Source organism: Acomys russatus, chromosome 31 (assembly GCF_903995435.1).
Source record: "Acomys russatus chromosome 31, mAcoRus1.1, whole genome shotgun sequence".
In the NCBI taxonomy this organism is placed as follows: Eukaryota; Metazoa; Chordata; class Mammalia; order Rodentia; family Muridae; genus Acomys; species Acomys russatus.
In genome coordinates, this window is record NC_067167.1 from 28,770,543 (window position 1) to 28,789,101 (window position 18,559).

Here is an 18,559-nt window from a genome sequence, read left to right on the forward strand (position 1 = left end):
AAGTCTTTTTTGATTTTTATGTGCTAAAGTTATTTTATCTTGGGGACGTACCCCTTGGACTAGTGTCTCGATAAAAGTGAGTATATACCATTTAACTCTTTTTGCTTCTGTGTGAACTCACTCATTATGATAATTTCTAGTTCAACCCATTTGTCCACAAATTTCGGAAATTCCTTGTTTTTAATAGCTGAGTGCCCCATATTTGACCATGTCCCTTGGATAGGGATGCCTGGTGGCACTCAGAGAAAGGATAATAGGTCACCAAGAAGAGACTCAATACCCTATGAGCATATACAGGGGGAGGAGGTCCCCCTCAGTCACAGACATAGGGGAGGGGAATAGGGGGGAAAGCAGGAGGGAGGGAGGAATGGGAGGATACAAGGGATGGGCTAACAACTGAGATGTAATTTGAATAAATTAATAATAAAAAAGGAAAAATTATTTTATCTTATAATAGCCCCTTGCTAATCAGGAAATATATACAAATGTATGTGCATACACTAATGAAAGACCCCGAAGGAACTGGTTTGAGAGAAGTAAGGTAAGGCAGGTGAGCTATAAATCAAGCAGAAGCCATGACTAGACAGTGAGACACACCCATCAGAAGACACAGTCATAACTCAAAAGTCAATGAAGCCCCACCTCTGAGAAGAGCAAGGGTGGAAGAAGCAACTTTGCCTGCTGCCTCTTCACTTGTCACTCACAGCTCAGAGTTCATCTTCCAGGAAGTGAATTCCTCATCTTTGTCAGAGTCCTTTACCTAGTGCTCTGGGCCATTCATGGCTGTAATTCTACGGAGGTCCACAAAGAAGGGAACCCAGAGCTGATGGGAGGAGGAAAGGAGTCCATCTTCTTGAAAACAAACAAACAAACAAATAAATAAATAAATAGAGTGGTGCTTCAAAAAAGTGAAAATTCAAAGCCTGGGCCTGGGTACATTATGCCCACACTCATATTCTGTGAGGTTCTTGACAAGGTTTCTTATTAGCTGGGTAGGAAAACAAGCACCAAGGTGCAAAGTGCTGAGTGCTGTCACATGTAGAAGGATGAGCAGCCCATTGGTCCATTGAGTGGTTTGAGCACATTGGGAATTCACTACCCGTCAATCACTCTTCTGGCATTTCAACATGACACTTCCAATAAATAATATTAATAAAAACAATAATAATAATAACAATAACGATGGTGATGATGATAAGAAGAAGATAAAGAAGAAGATGATGAAGAAGAAGAAGAAGAAGAAGAAGAAGAAGAAGAAGAAGAAGAAGAAGAAGAAGAAGAAGAAGAGAGTTCTGCTTCAGTAAACTGGTTTCCCCATTAGCACTTAACAGATAACTTCCATCCCTTGCATTCCCTGGACTGTTACGACCTCCCCGTTACTACACCAAGGCTTAATTTAGCCTCCCGCTTTGATCTCTTGGAAGGAGAGGGGAAAACAGTGATGCTAGAAGCTGGGAAAGACAGGCAGGATGGTGGTGGGGAGACTAGATAACAACCACCCAAATCCAGCCAAAAGGACAGAGTACCCTGGTACGCTACAGCATAGCAAATTAACAATGCATTCCAATAGCTGATACCATATTTCAAAGTAATTAGTCTAGTCCAAAGGTTCACAACAGAAAGAAATGACAAGTGTTTGAAAAGGTAAAATCGCCTTGATTTTATCGTTACACCACTTTAAATATGTACCAAATAATCATACTATATTCCATAAATATGTAAAGATATTTTGGTAAAAATTAGAAAATGAAATATAAAGACTACCTTCAGCTGACAAAGTCGTTTTATGTTTAAAGTGTTTTCCACACAAAAATGAGGTACTGAGTTTGAATTCTTATAACCCAACTGTGGAGGTTGAATAGGCATGGCCCCCATAGACTCAAATGTTCCAATGTTTAGTGAAGAGGGAGTGGCACTATTAGCAGGTGTGGCCTTGTTGGAGGAAGTGTGTCACTATGAGGGTGGGCTTTGAGGTCTCCTATGCTCAAGCTACACCTAGTGTGACACATAGTCTGCTGCTGACTGTGGATCAAGATGTAGACTCTCGGCTCCTCAAGCACCATGTCTGCCTGCATGCTTCTCACCATGATGACAGTGGACCGGACTTCTGAAACTATAAACCAGCCCCAATTAAGTGTTTTCCTTTATGAGAGTTGCCTTGGTCACAGTGACTCTTCACAGCACTGAAACCTAGAGACCAGCTCACATGAATATATAGATTTCTGTTTCATCCAATCATAATATTATGTCATGTAGATTTACATAATTTATTCATTCCTTATAGGGGTGACTACAAAGTTTTCTAATAAAATTGCTAGCCTTGGGCAAATGCCACCTTGTGTTCATACACATTTGTTTTCTAGGATGTATAGCCTATGTAGGATGATCAAACCAAAAACCTCCCCAAATATTAATATATATTGCTAAATCTTCCTTAATATTTTTACCTTTTTTTAGTCCTCAGTAATAATATGAGAGAGATTTATTCTTCTCAGACTTTTTAAAAAACAAAGTATAAATTAATCATAATGTTTACTAGCCTGGTAGGAAAATGATTGCATTTCATCATTCACCAGTACAATTTATTTCTCCCTGAACAATATGCACATAGCCTTCTTTTTTTCACTCATCTTCTACATAGTTTTTCAGGGGCTCTTTGCATGCAGGAATGTCAGCCTTGTCTGTAAAACATCATTGTTCCAGTTTCACGCTCTTCCTTCAGCATTTATTTTTATGCAGAATTTTCTTGTGTCATTTTCTTATTAAATTTATTAATCTTCACATGGAGGATGCTATGTACTGAGTCAAACTTAGAATGATTTCCCCCGGTACAAGATGGCAACTAATTTCATCACTGTATTTCTGTTAGAACTTCCATTGGTTCATTTCACATAGAAATTATGGATCCTTTTTCAGTTGTTCAAGTAACTATTCAACCATTCCAATAGATGTCATTGGAAGTCTGTCTTTGCCTTTCTGCTGACTTGAGAGATATCTTACACTATATTCCTGTAAATTTTCATGTCTTCACATTATATATATACCATCAAACACATCATAGAACTTCAACATGTATTTACTTTATTTGTTATTTATAAAGTACAAGAAGAATATTTCTCCTCTCTCCACAAATAGGTTTGAAGATCAGTTGATATTTAATAATCGATATTCAACAGAGAGTGAAACTACAAAGAAAGTGATAGGTAACATATTACATACTTCTATTTGAGATCCATGGCAATTTTATGTAAAGTTTTAATATATTTAAACAAAAGCACTTCATTCATTCTGTATGCTAATAACACAGATAACAGAAATGACCACATCTAAGGAAAATACTGATATTAAAACGAACAAGGTAAATCATTTTTCATGTACAGTAGACAGTGGGACTTCCCATATAATACTATTTTGCCCATTTTTATGCAACCCTGGAGATCCAAGTGCGTCATGGTTACAGTATTTCTTCTAAGCATGGTTTTTAAATGTTTGAAAACAAGGAACTTAGCTCAAGCTGGCCCTAGCCTACTAACCCCCAAGCATTGGCTTTTCAGTGAAATTTTAATGTTCTTTTATTGATACTGAACTTCATTGGTATTCACAGTCACACTAAGGTATTCTCTCTCTCTCTCTCTCTCTCTCTCTCTCTCTCTCTCTCTCTCTCTCTCTCTCTCTCTTTCTCTTTTTACTACAGAAAAAAAACCTCGAATTATTATATACTCCCTGGTAGAAAGAATTTGGACATTTGCAAAGATCTCACAGCAAATTATTTGCAAATGTCAATGATGCGCTGCAGTTTCAAAGGCCAGCCTCCCATTCTAACATGATGAATATATTCAGATAATTTTATCTGAATCACCTCACTGGCAAACCAGTGGATTTAATGGTAAAATAGCTCTCAGGGTTCCTGGTGTACAGATATATTTAGAAACAGTCCCCAGTGATAAATAAAGGAACTAAATGTTAAATAGTAGCAATATAATTAATAATTTTAATGGTATAAAAATATAGCTCTAAGTCTTCCTCTATGTAATGAATAACATTGTTTTTCTCCTCCTTATTATTGAAAGAATTATTAATACATGTGTAGCATTCTAAAATGATATTGGGCTTAAATTTTTTAATTCTATCCAGCATTTTTTAATAGGGAAGATTCTGTGGCTTATTTTTATCACCTTGCTGTATGATTTACAATAAAATAACATGAAAAAAGTCCTAGAAATGACTCTAGTTCTTAACATAAACTTACCACACTGTTGCCACATATATTTGTAGAAGTCACAGAAATGTTATAGAAATGACACATCTGAAAAGGAGAGGAATCTGCAGAAACATTGCTACTATTCGTTGAGGTGATAACTATGCTAACATCCTGCGTTCTACATTCTGTTTCTAAGAAGCACAACTCACTGTGGCTATCTGTCAGTCAAGTATAACTAATCACCTTGATAAGACTACATAGCAGAAATTAAAGTCTACCTTGGGTTAAGCTAAGGAAGACTTTGAGAAAGAAAACAGGAAAGCGGACTGCAATGAAAGGCATTCTGCCGTGCAGTCTTGTATGTTATAGGGATATTAAAATTTGTTCCACTTTGCAATAATAAATGTGACAGCATTTCAGCTAAACGATTTGGAATAATTTTATTCACTAAAATAAAACGACAAATGTAATTTTTCCATTAAAACTGTACACATCTTGTACTCACTTTTATGTTGTCAAAACTCAATAGTTTTAAGAATACATTATTGCTATACAGTGTAAGTCTGCCATATGCCTTAATATTCATGATAAAAGCTAATGTTGCCTAACATGACACTGTTATGTTATGTTATGTTATGTTATGTTATGTTATGTTATGTTATGTTAATGCAAGAGCTTAATTCCACTGGCATGTGCAGTCGATTGGTTCCTGGAGGGTGTACATAACTTCAGTGCCATTTCCTGAGCAGTACAGAGGCACTGTCAGGTTTCGCACTCCATTCTCACGACAGCACTTGCAGAACCTCAGGTGACTCTCAACATTGATGTTGTATATTGTAGCTGATGGGCACTTTCCATCACATGATGCAACACTGATCTGCAAGCACAATTAATGAAGAAAGAAATCTGAACATTCGGCCAACACTGATTATTTGATTTCTCCAGGGAGTCAGTAAGACCTTTTCTTAAATATATCGTCTCATTCTCCAATCTTCTGTATATTTAAAAAATTGTGGAAATAGTACATTATAAGATGACTCATACATACACCAAAGGGTTGTGATATGGTCATATTGAATACAGCAATGCTTACATAATTCAAAGAATGACTTGTCCAAGCATGACTGAATAAATGGAATAACTTAGTCCTAGCCCAATAGTCCTATTGTCACTGTTGTCGTGTTTTGTTGCACATTCAGCATAGAATTAAGTAGGCCATACTAAAAGGAGTAAAGTAATAACTGGAACTATATTCCCTAATTAAAAGTAGTAAATGTATGTAAATTGTACTTCTATCTCTCTAGATTTCTATTATCATTGGGAACAACTGGTTATGTATGCTAAGAACAATTTATAATTTTAATATTAAAGTATAGGGACACTCACAAAGGTAAATGCTTTATGTCACCATCGTCTTGTCTAGTTTTCCAGTTTCCCTTCTCAGTGATACACAGATTTCCAGAAACACACACACTTTTCATGTAACCAGTGTTATTTTCTACTTACAGAGCTCTGGCTTACACAGTCCTGTTTCTTTATGATGGATTTAATGATCAGTTTCTGGCATATTCTTTCTTCTCGTTTGCCTTAAAAGGAAAAGAAAATGTATGTGTTCATCAAAAATCCCATGTAAGGGGTGGAGAGATGGTTAAGTGGTTGAGAGCCCTTGCTACTATTCCAGATACACTGAGCTCCCAGCATCCCTGTCACATGGTTCACAACCCTCTGTAACCCCAGTTGCAGGAAATCTGACACATCTGGCCCCTCTATGCCCCGCACTTACAGGACACACTCACACGTAGACACACACACCTACGCAAGACTAAAATAATAATAAATTGGTATTAAAGTTCCATGGAAGATACTTCATTAATTTAAAACATGAATATAATTAGATTGGGAAATTGATGTAGTTATTTAAAACATATAGTCAGTATCAATTTTTTTTCAAACTCTGATCTTAGCTGCTGTATGTACAATATCTATTTTCTCCTTCCATATAACTTCTATCTTCTAGAGTAATAATTTTTGTATTTTTTACCTGTTATCCTAACATAATAATTATTACCATTAGTAAAAAATGTAATACATATGGAATAATGAATTTTTAGATTTAACTGTTATTATGTGTAAATATGTAATATATAAAAATGATTCGTATATAGAAAATTTTAAAAACTGTCAAAGGAATAAGAAATAAGAATATATAAAGGTAAGCCTCTTTATATTCTACAGCTAATTTTAATTCTGGTATTCCTGATATGGTAATAAATACACACTAGTTCATATGTGACTCACAGAATACTGAATGAAACAATGCTTATTTTCAATTAACAGAAAAAAAATGTATTGGTTGTTTCATCAGATTCTAGTAACTAAAATGTATGTTACTCTATTCCCAAGGCCCAGTTAGTATAATTCTTGTCAGTTGAATTGGGTCCCCTCAAATCTTCCTATGTTCAATGGAGTTACAGAATGTGATTTTTATTTGGCCACAGGTCTTTACATAAAGAGACAGTCAGATGAGAATGAGATAGGCATGTAGGTTATAACATAACATGACTGACATTAAAATAAGGGAGGTGGAAATCTAGAGAAACGCAAACGCAACACACACACACACACACACACACACACACAGAGAGAGAGAGAGAGAGAGAGAGAGAGAGAGAGAGAGAGAGAGAGAGAGAGAGAGAGAGAGATGGAGAGAAACATGAGACAATCATGAAGACGGTCATCTGTAAGGCAAGGAACTATATAGAAAGCAGCTTGTCAACATCTAAGTTTGGGAACTCCAGATCTATGAAACAATACATTTCTGATATTTAAGCCACCTGCTTTGTTAGATTTTGTGTTATAGTAGACATAGAAAGAAAGTAACACACTTAAGTTGTAAAATACTGAACTTTTGGGGGGAGGGAGGGGGCACAGGGCTTATATATGACTTAACTTTGGGCTCATATACAGTGGAACTAAATCTTAGCCCATCACCACCAATCACAAGAAATATGACCTGGACATTTTGCTTAAGCTCTTTGAGCTGAAAATAATTCCAGAATTTATTGAAATGGACTTTTGTGCAAAATGAATAATCCATCTTTATACATTCATAGGATTTAGTCCTTCGGGATACTCAGAAATCATATTTTAGAAATGCTTCAGCTTATATCTAACAATTCATCCCTCTAAGATAGCATTATTAACCCAAATTATCCTATAATCTTTTCCAAAGCATCTCTACATAAATTTTAAATTGCTGCCTGTGTAATTTCTCTTAAAGCTCATACTTTTGTATTCATATAAGGTCATATTTAAAAAGTAAAAATTGTTTGTTGCATAAATAGCTCTCTATTTCAATTTTTGATCTAGTTCAATTCAAAGTTGCCACAAGATAAACTTGTAATTAAAACAAATATAAAATACATTACATGTACTTAACTAATTACTGTAAACATTTCTAAATATAGGATTTAAATGTAATTCACTATCGGCATGTCTCAGAAGTACGGACTCAGAGATTTGTACAAATTGTCTGAAGACACCATACACACCTGAATGTCCAGATCACCATCTCAGTGCCATTGTTAACATAATATACTTAAGTTTGTATAGCTGAGCATAGTACAAGCAAATAGTGACTGTGAAATTCAAACCAATTCAAGCCTCTATCCTAGGCTACAGGCTGGAGAGGGGTTAAAATTTTAAGATGGTTGTCTGCTCTTCTAAAGGACTTTGGGTTTGATTCCCAGCGCCCACATGTGGCTCACAACCTTCTGTAACTCCTGTTCCAGGGGATCTGATACCTTCTTCTTGCCTCTGCAGTGACTGCATGCATATGACGCACAGACATCATGCAGGTAAAACAGCTATACACATAAAAGTATCTTGATTTTGAAGAAAATCATAGGCTATGAATTTTACAAAATGTCACAATAAAGAAATTTATCTTTAAAAAAAAAAAAGTGTTTGTGTGTCATGGAGGGCCCAAGGTAGGATCCTTGAATCCTACTCAGAAAGGGAAATAGACTAGACACTGAAGTGGACAGAGAGGGAACTGGATGGGGGAAGGAAAACAGGGTGGGATCAGATGTGAAGAGAACAGGGGTCTAGGTGAGAGGACTGAGAGAAAGGAGGGGAGATGAGGGAACAAGCATCTCTGGGACAAGCTGAAGACCAACACAGGGTAGGCTCCTGGGAAGATATGGAGGTGACTCTAGCTGAGAACCCTAGCACTGGGGAAAATGGAGACTGAAGTCCTAGCCAGGCAGGACTTCCAGTGGAGGAAGGGGGACACCATCCCACCCATAAAACCTTCCGTACTAAATTTACCTGCCTACAAGATATGCAAGGATAAAGATGGACCAGAGATTGAGGGAAGGACCAGCCCATGACTGGCCCAACCTGATACCCACGCCATGGGAGAGAGCCAACCCCTGACACTATTAATTATGCTCTGCTATGCTTGCACATTAGCACTTAGCATAACTGTCCTCTGAGCAGCTTCACCCACCAGCAGGATCAAAAAAGATGCTGAGACCCATAGCTAAACGTAGGCAAACTCAGGAAATCTTGTGGAAGACTACGAGGAAGGATAGAAGGACTCAGAGTGAACAAGAACTCCACAAAAGGCCCAAAAGAGACAACTAACCTAGGCACGTGGGGGCTTAAAGAGACTGAACCACAAACTAAATAGCATGCACGGACTGGACCTAGGCCCCCGACATGTGTGTAACTGAAGGGCAGCTTAGTCTTCATGGGGGTCCCCTAGCAGGTGGAGTGGGGCTGTCTCTGACATAGATTCTGTTGCCTCCTTTTGGATCATTTACATCTAGCTAGGATGCCTTGTCTGGCCTCAGTGGTCGAGGATGCACTTAGTCCTGACGCAACTTGATGTGCTGAGTTGAGTTGGTGGTAGGCCCGCCCCTTTTCTGAGGAGAAGGGAAACGGGGGAAACAGAGAAGAAGGTGGGAGTGTGGAACTGGGAGAAGAAGAGGGAGGAGGCTGAATCGGGATGTAAAGTGAATACATGAATGAATGAATGAATGAATGAATGAATGTAATAGTAAAAGCGTTTATGTACATCACATAATACAAAGGTTGGGTTACAGCACTATCAACCGCACATCACAGAAGCATTTAAATGACAGACTTTACAAAGTACAACCTAGAAATAGACTGCTATGAGAACACAACAGCCGTCTGAGCCACAGAAGCGAATCTATCGCTGAATGGACTATATCCTCACTTACAGATCTTGCAGCAGCCTTCATTATAAAGCTTTACAATCCCTTCGTTCTAGGAAGAGAAAAAGGTAAAGGTTAAGAGATACAGCGTTTATCAGATTTTCTCTTGGAACTGAAAGTCAGCTCTCACAATATTTTATCAGCGACACAAAGCCTTTATAGAAAAATAATTAAAAGTTAATGATTCCTAATAAGAATTTTTAAGGAACAAAATATTTTGTTAAAAACTGCATTGTCTCTGCCTTAATACAAAAAGGCACAAAAGTACTTAAGGAATGCCTTCACAGTGCTATGTTTTAACACGATAAAATAATAAAAGCTATCCCAACTATCCTTCATTAATTTTCAACTCCAAAAATAATATAAACTATACTAATTAGTTGAATTAAATTTCTAAATATCACAAATGTTAAGAAGGCACATTTTGTCTTTAATTAATATTTTATTTTTCAAACAAACCCCATTTTCCAGAACTTAAATATAACTTTAGTACATGTGATAGCTTGTTAACCATCACAATTAAAGGTTTTAACTACAAAGAAAAAAATCAGTGAGGCTGTGCTATTTTTCTATACAACTGAATAAATCCCATTAATCATTAATGACTTACTGTCAAAATAACTGACACTAGAAAGAGTTTGTTTTAAAATAAAATTCATAACACTTAAAAAATCTCTCCCAATAGATTTTTCTCTGAGAAAATAGAGGGTAAAATGGAGCAAGACTATAGAATCTTACAAACAAAAAAAAACACCAAGTTCTCCAGTGGCCTGAATCAGAGAAGCAAGGTAAATGTCACTAGATTCCAGATGCATTAATGACATGATAAAGCTATATGTTTTGTCTAAGAAAAGAAAGAAGGCAAAACTCAATTAAGTAGCACATTTATCTATATTAAAAGGAAGCCTGAGTTTGCTGATCAAAGGATTCTTCAATTATCCTTGATAATACACATAAAAACCTAGAGGCAAAAAATTATCCATTCTAAGAGAGTCAAATTTGAACTCAAAATAGCAAATTAAAGAAATATAACAGATTTTATCTATGTAAAGAGAGAAACCATCCACCATAGTAAATGAGCCACAGTGTCTGTAGGACCTTGGAAACCATACTAATATGGAATTCCTAAATCACAGCTAACGAGGGATTTCCTTACATATAACAAAATACGAACCAGTTTGCATTCAGTCTCGTTAAAAGGAGGGCAAACCATGCTGTAGTTGAGAATCATGGCTTCCTCATCAGTCTTAACACATTCATACGTGGTGCAGTTATAGTGCCAGGTACTCCCCTCCTATGAACAAAAAAGAGTTATTGCTATGCATGTTAAGATCTGTAACACTTCTTAGAACCCTTAATTAATTAAAGCTTTATTTAATCAAATTCAATACAAGATAGAGAGCTTCTTGGAACATTAACATTCCATCTGAAAATGTCCCAATTGTATCTCGAAATTATAACACACACGCACACACACACACGCAAACACACACACACGCAAACACACACACACTACATATTTGTATGTGTTTGGTTTCATAATGAAACTGAGGCGTTGCATAATAATGTTTGCAGGGTTTTGGCTATAATAGAAAAGTACAGTCAAACTCTTTCTTGAAGATTCCTTGTAGACCAGTAAAAATTTAGATAAACCTAATCACTTTGCCCTAGGTCAGTGTTCTCAACATGTGGATCATGACCTATTTAAGGTTGCATATCACATATTTACATTTTGATTGATAACAGTAGCAAAATTATAGTTATGAAGTAGCAAAGAAATAATTTTATGGTTGTGGGGGTGACCACAACATGGGAAACTGTATTAAAGGGTTGCAGCATTAGGAAGGGTGAGAACCACTGCTCTAGGTCCTATCATGGTTTATGAATAGCCTCAGATCACTTAAGAACCACAATCAAAAATAATCTGTAAATTCAGAGGTTAAAAACCATACTCTTCAGCCAGACATGGTGGTGCACACCTTTAATCCCAACACTCCAGAGGCCGAGGCAAGGAGATCTCTGTGAGTTCAAGGGCAGTCTTGTGTACAAAGAAAATTCCAGGACAGCCAGGGCTGTTACACAGAGAATCTCTTTCTCAAAAACTAATAATGATAATGATAATAATGATTATGATGATAATAATAATAAATATATTAGAAAATAGTGATATTTAATAGATCAAAAATTATAAAAAATCAATGGCTTCATAAAAATACTAAGTTTTACTATCCTCAGTAGTCATTAGATACCAGTTTTTCCTGCAAATTATATCTGGAAAAATGTGAAAGTCTATGTTAAAATTACCTTAGGAATCAATTTTAAACAAATTATTTTACAAAAAAATACCAAAAACATTAAAATAGAGCAAAATATATTAATGTGTGAGGAAAGATACACTGTGTATAGGTGTGCAATGTATGCAGATGATGTTTTTAATGCAATTCAAGAGAATCATCCTAAGAAAGTGCCATAGAAGGGTTACTCTTCATAGAACATATTCAGGAAATAAGAATACATACCTCATAGACAACTGATGTTCCATTTTCCATATGAAACTTGCATGATATATTTTTACAGGTTCCACAGCAATCATAATCACTGGAAGATGGAATGTATGTCTGGTGCTGCACATAATGATCAGGCATAGTATTAGCCATATATCAATACAAGCATTTTAATGAGTTAGTTCTGAAGGTGCTTCCAAATAGAACTAAGTCTATCTCTCTCTCTCTCTCTCTCTCTCTCTCTCTCTCTCTCTCTCTCTCTCTCTCTCTCTCTCTCTCTCTCTCTCTCTCTCGCTCTCTCTCTCAAATTTTAAGCATTCCTAAAGTTGAATGTGAAAAGCTTCAAACAATAATTGGCTTTATATAGCCAGCTGAGAGATGAAGTAGATGTTGACCTCTGCGTCTACCTGACAACATTCATCCATCAGGTGCCACAATCTTAGGTCAACCAAACAAGAAAGCTGTGGGTGGCCACTCTGGAAACTCAAGGTCATTCATAGTAAAGTGAAAATCTGCATTAAATACACATCTCGTAAAATAATAGAGTGTTGAGGAGCTATTTAAGTATAACTCATGAAATATACACAAGTTCAAATTCTCTAGCAGGAAAAATTTAACTCACAGGGTCACCAGAGCAATTTACCACAATACTTACAACATCACAGTCTTTTGAACAATTCACCATTGTAACATTCAAAGTATGAAAGCCTGTATGGTTATCTTTCTCTTCCAGACATTCTACTGTGTAACAAAAGTCCCCTTCCAAATCCTTTATCAGAGATTGGCCAGGACTCAATACTAATACTTCCTGAAACACACACACCTCATCCTTTTCTATTAAAAAAAAAAAGAAGAAGTCAATAAAAAAACCACAATATTGCCTTTTGTATTTATCCAATCAATAGAACTTATGTTTATGACCACATTTTCACTGTGATGGGCCAAATTTTCAAAATCAAGTAGGATATTATATATTTTTATCAACACAAGAATTCATTTACCAATATCAATGGCATAGCTATCCCTTAATGTGTAATAAAAATTAATCTTAAAAATCACTTATATTAACATGTTCCAAAAGATATATTTTACAGCAACTTCCAGAAGTATGAGGTCTCAAGGATGAGCAAGGTATTGCTGTCCCTTCCCCAGACACAGATCATGACCACTGTCAATTGTGAATCTAGACAATTTCAAAGTCTAACTCAATAATAATAAGTACCCTTCATGGTGGGATTCTGTTGCATTTCATGACTTTAATGATTTTTATGTTAATAGAAATGATTCCATTTTAGTGCTACTAGGATAATGTCCCATGGTATCTGAATGATGGCATATTAAAGCAGGCTGGGAGAGGGCTTGATATAACCCAGAAACTTTCCTTGCCTCTAACTCTGAGGTTCTGCCTTTCTTTGCTCATACAAAAATTTGAAGCATGTTCAGCCATTAGAGAAATATTCTGCATTCTATGATTCCATTAATACTTAGTATGAAATCTAGTATGCCTTGAAATGCTAATGCTGATCATAAGACAATGAACAAAAATATGTCCAGAAGTTTAGATACTACATTTTAAGGTGACATAGAAAAAGAATTCCAATGTCCTCTTAAAAAGTCTGTGGTAAAAATAATAAGTTTTCTCTTATTATCAAATTTCTCAGAACATTTTGAGATATTATGAAGGAAAAACAATGGTTGTGTATTAGAATATTAGCAATTGACTTCATATGAATGCCATATTTCTCAAAGAAAATATTTCAAAATAAATATATTTTTTAAAAAGAAACAGCAGGTTACTGGAAAGAGACTTGATACTCTATGAGCATATACAGGGGGAGATAATCCCCCTCAGGAACAGTCATAGGGGAGGGGAATAAGGGGAAAAGGGGAGGGAGGGAAGAATGGGAGGACACAAGGGATGGGATAACCATTGAGATGTAACAAGAATAAATTAATAATAAAAAATTAAAAAAATAAATTCTAAAAAAAAGAAAATATTTCAAAATATATAAGTGCTAAACAACAGATACCAATAATATACATTTATTATTTAAATATTTAAAATATTAAAAAACATTTACCACAAAGATACTGGTCACATCCACAGTCACTCTGAAAGTTTTTATCTATTGCAGCAAATTCTCCCTTTTAGAAAGAAATTATCATGTGATTCACCATAATCATTTTGAAAATACATATTATAAATAATTGTACCAAGGTAGACACTTATGAGATACTTAATAAACTTGCTATTGAGTGGGCTTGTTTGACAAACATTCAGGAAAAATTACAATAAGAAATATAATTGTTGATTACTCAGTGACTGTACGGGGGTAGGCGTGTATACATGTTTGTGTGGGTGGGTGCATATACGTCTTGTGTGTATGGATTGGAATGTGCATGCAAGTTGGAACCAGAGGACCACAGGTGTCTCCCTTGATCACTCTCCCCCTTATTCACTGAGGCAAGGTGTCTCACTTCTCCTCAGAGCTTATCAAGCCAGCTAGTCCAGGTAGGTATCTTTCCCTGGGAATGTTCTATCTCTGCTTCTTGTATTCAGGTGAGGTACCTGCCTGGCACTTAAATGGGTACTATGTTTCCTAGCTCTGGTCCTTACACTTGTGAGGTGAACTTACCCACTGAGCCATCTTCCCAGCACAGACCATTCTACCTTTTTGTAGTTCAATTTCCCTATCTATTAAATAGCTGAAGGTCATGTAATGATCTTATTGACAGTTTTTCCTAACTCTACAGTCCTGTATTTGTTTGATTCTTAGGTTCCAGCAGAGAGCAATTTGAAGGAAAAGAAGCTTGCGGCCCTGGAGATGTACCCGTCTGCTCTTTAGAAGCAGTTCAGAGTAGTGAGGACTGCAGCCCAGCAAGGCAGTCATGGGATACAGATAACAGCGACTCTAGGACAGTGTCTCATAGTCAACAGAGGAGCAAGACTGCAACCTGCAGAACTTGGTTCACTATTTACTATACAAACTAGTGCACATTGTTTAACCAATGTGTGTCTTATTTCCTTCATCTATAAATAAACAATATGATACTGCTGGCCACTTCACACTGAAAAAAATAAAGAAGTGTATATAAAAAGGTCAGGATTGAGGTGTGACCCTAAGAGCACTGTGTAACATGGAACTATTCCTAATTTTTTTTTATCATGACAGACTCACAGCTCACACTGTTAGAAATGAGTTAGCATCCTCTAAGCAATCACAGGACCAGGATTAAATTTATAAATATTTTTCTTGTAAGCATGTCTTTTTCTACAGTGCCTTCAATTTTCATAACATATATTAATAAAAATGAATTTGATTATTCATAGAAATAATTTATCCTGAAAAATTCACAAAACTATCTTAGTTACTTTTTTCTACAAGCTAATATGTTACATTTTATGGTGCTTTATAAATAGTAGTTTCATAAGTGCTAATTCAATTGTTGTTTTATGACTTTAATCTAAAGGCAATTCCAAAGAATTATTAAAAGTGGAAAATTTAAAAAACAGTTAATCAAATTCTCCCCATGAAAAAAATAAAAAAATTATTCCCCCCTCCAGAAAATGGTATTCTAAAGTCGAAATAAGGGTTCTGCCTGATGTTTCTGTACCTTACCACAGGTTTTCACTTTTAATAATCAAAGGCATAATTATGTACAGTGTTTCCTCATAGTTTTATAAGATTCCTTTATTTCTCTATGTCTTTTAAGATCATATCCACAAATCTATTTGTAGTTTTATCTTGTAAGTACCCAATTCCAACAACAAGATATATATTACTTACAAATCCTTAATTTAAATGCAGTAACATGGTGTTCTGTTGCATAAGCATCACTGTCCTTTAAGATTAGCAGAAAACCCTATCATCTTGGGGTGTGTTTATTCTTTGGCTATTATGATATGAAAAAAAAAACAAGTTTCTGTGTGGTATTAATTTTCTTTCTTGTGGGTGAGTTGTTGGACCAGGTGGCTGCTCTGTCCAACCTAGTGAACCATTATTGAAGTGTGTGTACCAATTCACATCACCACAGTCAGTGTATGGTGGTCCTTACATCGCCTACCCTTTCAATATGTGTTATAACCCTGTTTTTTTCAAATTGAACATGATGTCCTTCTCATTGCAATATTGATTTACACTAAACAGAAAGCAAACGGTGATGAAGTATCTTCTAGGCTACTAGAGAAGCTCTGAATAATGTTAATCTTGATTTGAATTCCCCCCGATCTAATATGAGTACTCTTCTGGCTACCAAAGTACAGGATAAGTAGTCAGTACACCCACATTCTCACCCCCATGCACCTTTTGATTCCTGACCTCAGTCAGTCATTTATCCCTGCAGGCATCAACTTCCTTATTTGTGAAATGAGCTAAAAATCCACCTGCCTCTGCCTCACAAGGACTAGAATTAAAGATAGGCAACACCATGTAGGGCCGCTTTGTTAAATAAAATATAAAGAGTTAACTATCATGTAAAATTATTATTTTAGTCTATGTAAACAAAACATGACAAGGACAATTCTATTAACTTTGTATAATTCAGAAATGAGGCCGATAAAGGGAGAGATATCAATTTGAACAACACAGTAAGGCAATAAAATATATACATTCTTACCACTTCACAAGTTGGCATGACAAGATTTTCACAGTTGCACTCTGGAAGGCAAAAATCTACATGTTTACTTGATTCAAAATAAATAAATACATTAATTCAAACCTCTAAGATATGAAATGAGTTACCACAATGCCAGTTTGGGCAACATTGTCCAGATACATTTTCTTTCACCAAATTCATATCTTTTGCACAGTTGAGTAATGGCGGAGGACAAAGGTTTGGCTCACAAACTAGAAAGAAAAATAAAATGGGTAGCGATGAACCTCATGGCCTTGCATGTCCTCCTTAGTTAGCTGTGATTGCCAGGGTTTCTACATGCCAGCAGTTGCCTCTTCTACTTTCCATCTGCAATGTGCTCCTGAGGACAGCATGGATGCCTATTTAACCATAGTAACTGAGCTATTTACGCCAGCTCATGCAGGGAAAACCCCTGACAAGGAGGTCCGAGTTAACAGTGCCACTAAGATACACTGGACTTCTTAAACATCCAACTCTTTTTGCACTTTTCATACCTAAATGTTTTAAGTGAGTTAAAATGGGCTTACCACAGTAGTACTGAGGACAACATAAATGTGTAGTGTTTAGATCCACTGTGAGGAATTCCCCATCAGTACATTGTGGAGTCAGTTCAGTGCACGTTTTACAAACTGGAGGTTAAACAAACAAACAAACAAAAAGCAAAGTCACACCACACTAAAATAAAATCAATGGTTAGTTCAAATTATAAACCAAGTCAAAATAAAGTATAACATGTTTAATTGGGCTGTAGGAAAATAATGCATAGCTCTTAATAGCCTAAATATGCAACTTTATGCTTTCTAAATACAATGCAAAAGATGACATCTATCAGAAATATAAGGCATTATCTTCAGAATAATTTACTCTTACTGAAAGCAAAATACCATTGCTTAATTTACTCTAATTGTCTTTTTTTTTTAATCCATTGAATAGTATCATTTACAGTTGAACAGTGTAGTAGAAACTTATCCAGTCATGCCTCACAGATCTGAAATTTTTCTGAGTGAGTCTGGCAAATGACTCATCCATATAGTTCTTACAAAGACTGTTAATAAAGGGGCCTCATTGTGGCCAGCTATCTTGTGGTAAAACTTATGTCTGTTGAATCAGAATGAGAAATGGAGGCATGCTAGAGCAGAAAGCAGATAGAATCATCTTCTGCCTCTTGACTGAGCTTTTGTACTTGGCCCCAAATCCTTGCTTGATCTTAGTCTAGCCACTTAAATTCAAGGAAACTTAAGGGATTTCTGGGAGATGTCTTCTGTTTTCTGGTATGATAATTCACTTGAATTAGGGGTGGAGAGGAAGAGGGTTTTTTTATTATTATTTACTCTCTAGTTCACCAAACAGGAAACTTTTGTGCTGGCTACTTCCGAGATATCTTTTGATACTCCTATGCTTTGTAGCATCAATCACAGTTCACAGGTGATATGTAGAAGTTAAGTTTGAATTTGGTTTTGTATACCTCAGTACAGTGTGTTATTCTAGTTGGGTCTTCTAGAAAAGCCCGTACTAAGTTTTCTTTTTAAAGGGTAGATATTTGCCTCATTAAATTCCATTATTTTGATCATTTTTGCACAGGTACTCATAGTTTTGCTGATGGAGCAAGTACTGCCTGTAATATTACTGAGCGTTATTTACAATGTGCACTGATTTTTACCCTTGTCATTCCGTTTCATTCCTACAATAGAACATAAAACTGCTTGCCAAAAGTCCCATGAAATTCACAACAAATGGAGGTTCCCCACGTCCTTTCTCTTCTCACTGCAAACTATCTCTAGAGCACCCACCACAGGATGGGTAGAAACAGCAAGGTTCTCCTTGTCGAACTTGAAGCACAAACTGGTCCTCTCTGCAATCTGGTGTTGAAATATTGGGACATCTCCACATATCACATTCTGCAGAATCACAAAAATGTTTGAAAACTTGTAAGAGTGAGGCAGTAAAATGAATTAAAATAAGACGATACCATTTTT

General features: G+C 36.0%; 1 protein-coding gene across 1 annotated transcript in view; it reads right to left on the bottom strand.

Moving 5' to 3' along the window:
* Positions 1 to 4,864: 4,864 nt before the first annotated feature.
* The window catches only part of Otogl (otogelin like), a 136,541-nt gene continuing 122,846 nt past the window's right edge, over positions 4,865 to 18,559 (bottom strand). Inside the window, exons 48-58 of the mRNA XM_051172978.1 lie at positions 18,374 to 18,481; positions 17,111 to 17,212; positions 16,691 to 16,795; positions 16,566 to 16,606; positions 14,030 to 14,093; positions 12,604 to 12,782; positions 11,964 to 12,068; positions 10,619 to 10,738; positions 9,451 to 9,496; positions 5,708 to 5,787; positions 4,865 to 5,078 (exon numbers count right to left, since the gene is read on the bottom strand). Of these exons, the coding sequence (XP_051028935.1) occupies positions 4,878 to 5,078; positions 5,708 to 5,787; positions 9,451 to 9,496; positions 10,619 to 10,738; positions 11,964 to 12,068; positions 12,604 to 12,782; positions 14,030 to 14,093; positions 16,566 to 16,606; positions 16,691 to 16,795; positions 17,111 to 17,212; positions 18,374 to 18,481 (1,151 nt within the window). The 3' untranslated portion in view covers positions 4,865 to 4,877. The remainder of the gene's footprint in view (positions 5,079 to 5,707; positions 5,788 to 9,450; positions 9,497 to 10,618; positions 10,739 to 11,963; positions 12,069 to 12,603; positions 12,783 to 14,029; positions 14,094 to 16,565; positions 16,607 to 16,690; positions 16,796 to 17,110; positions 17,213 to 18,373; positions 18,482 to 18,559) is intronic.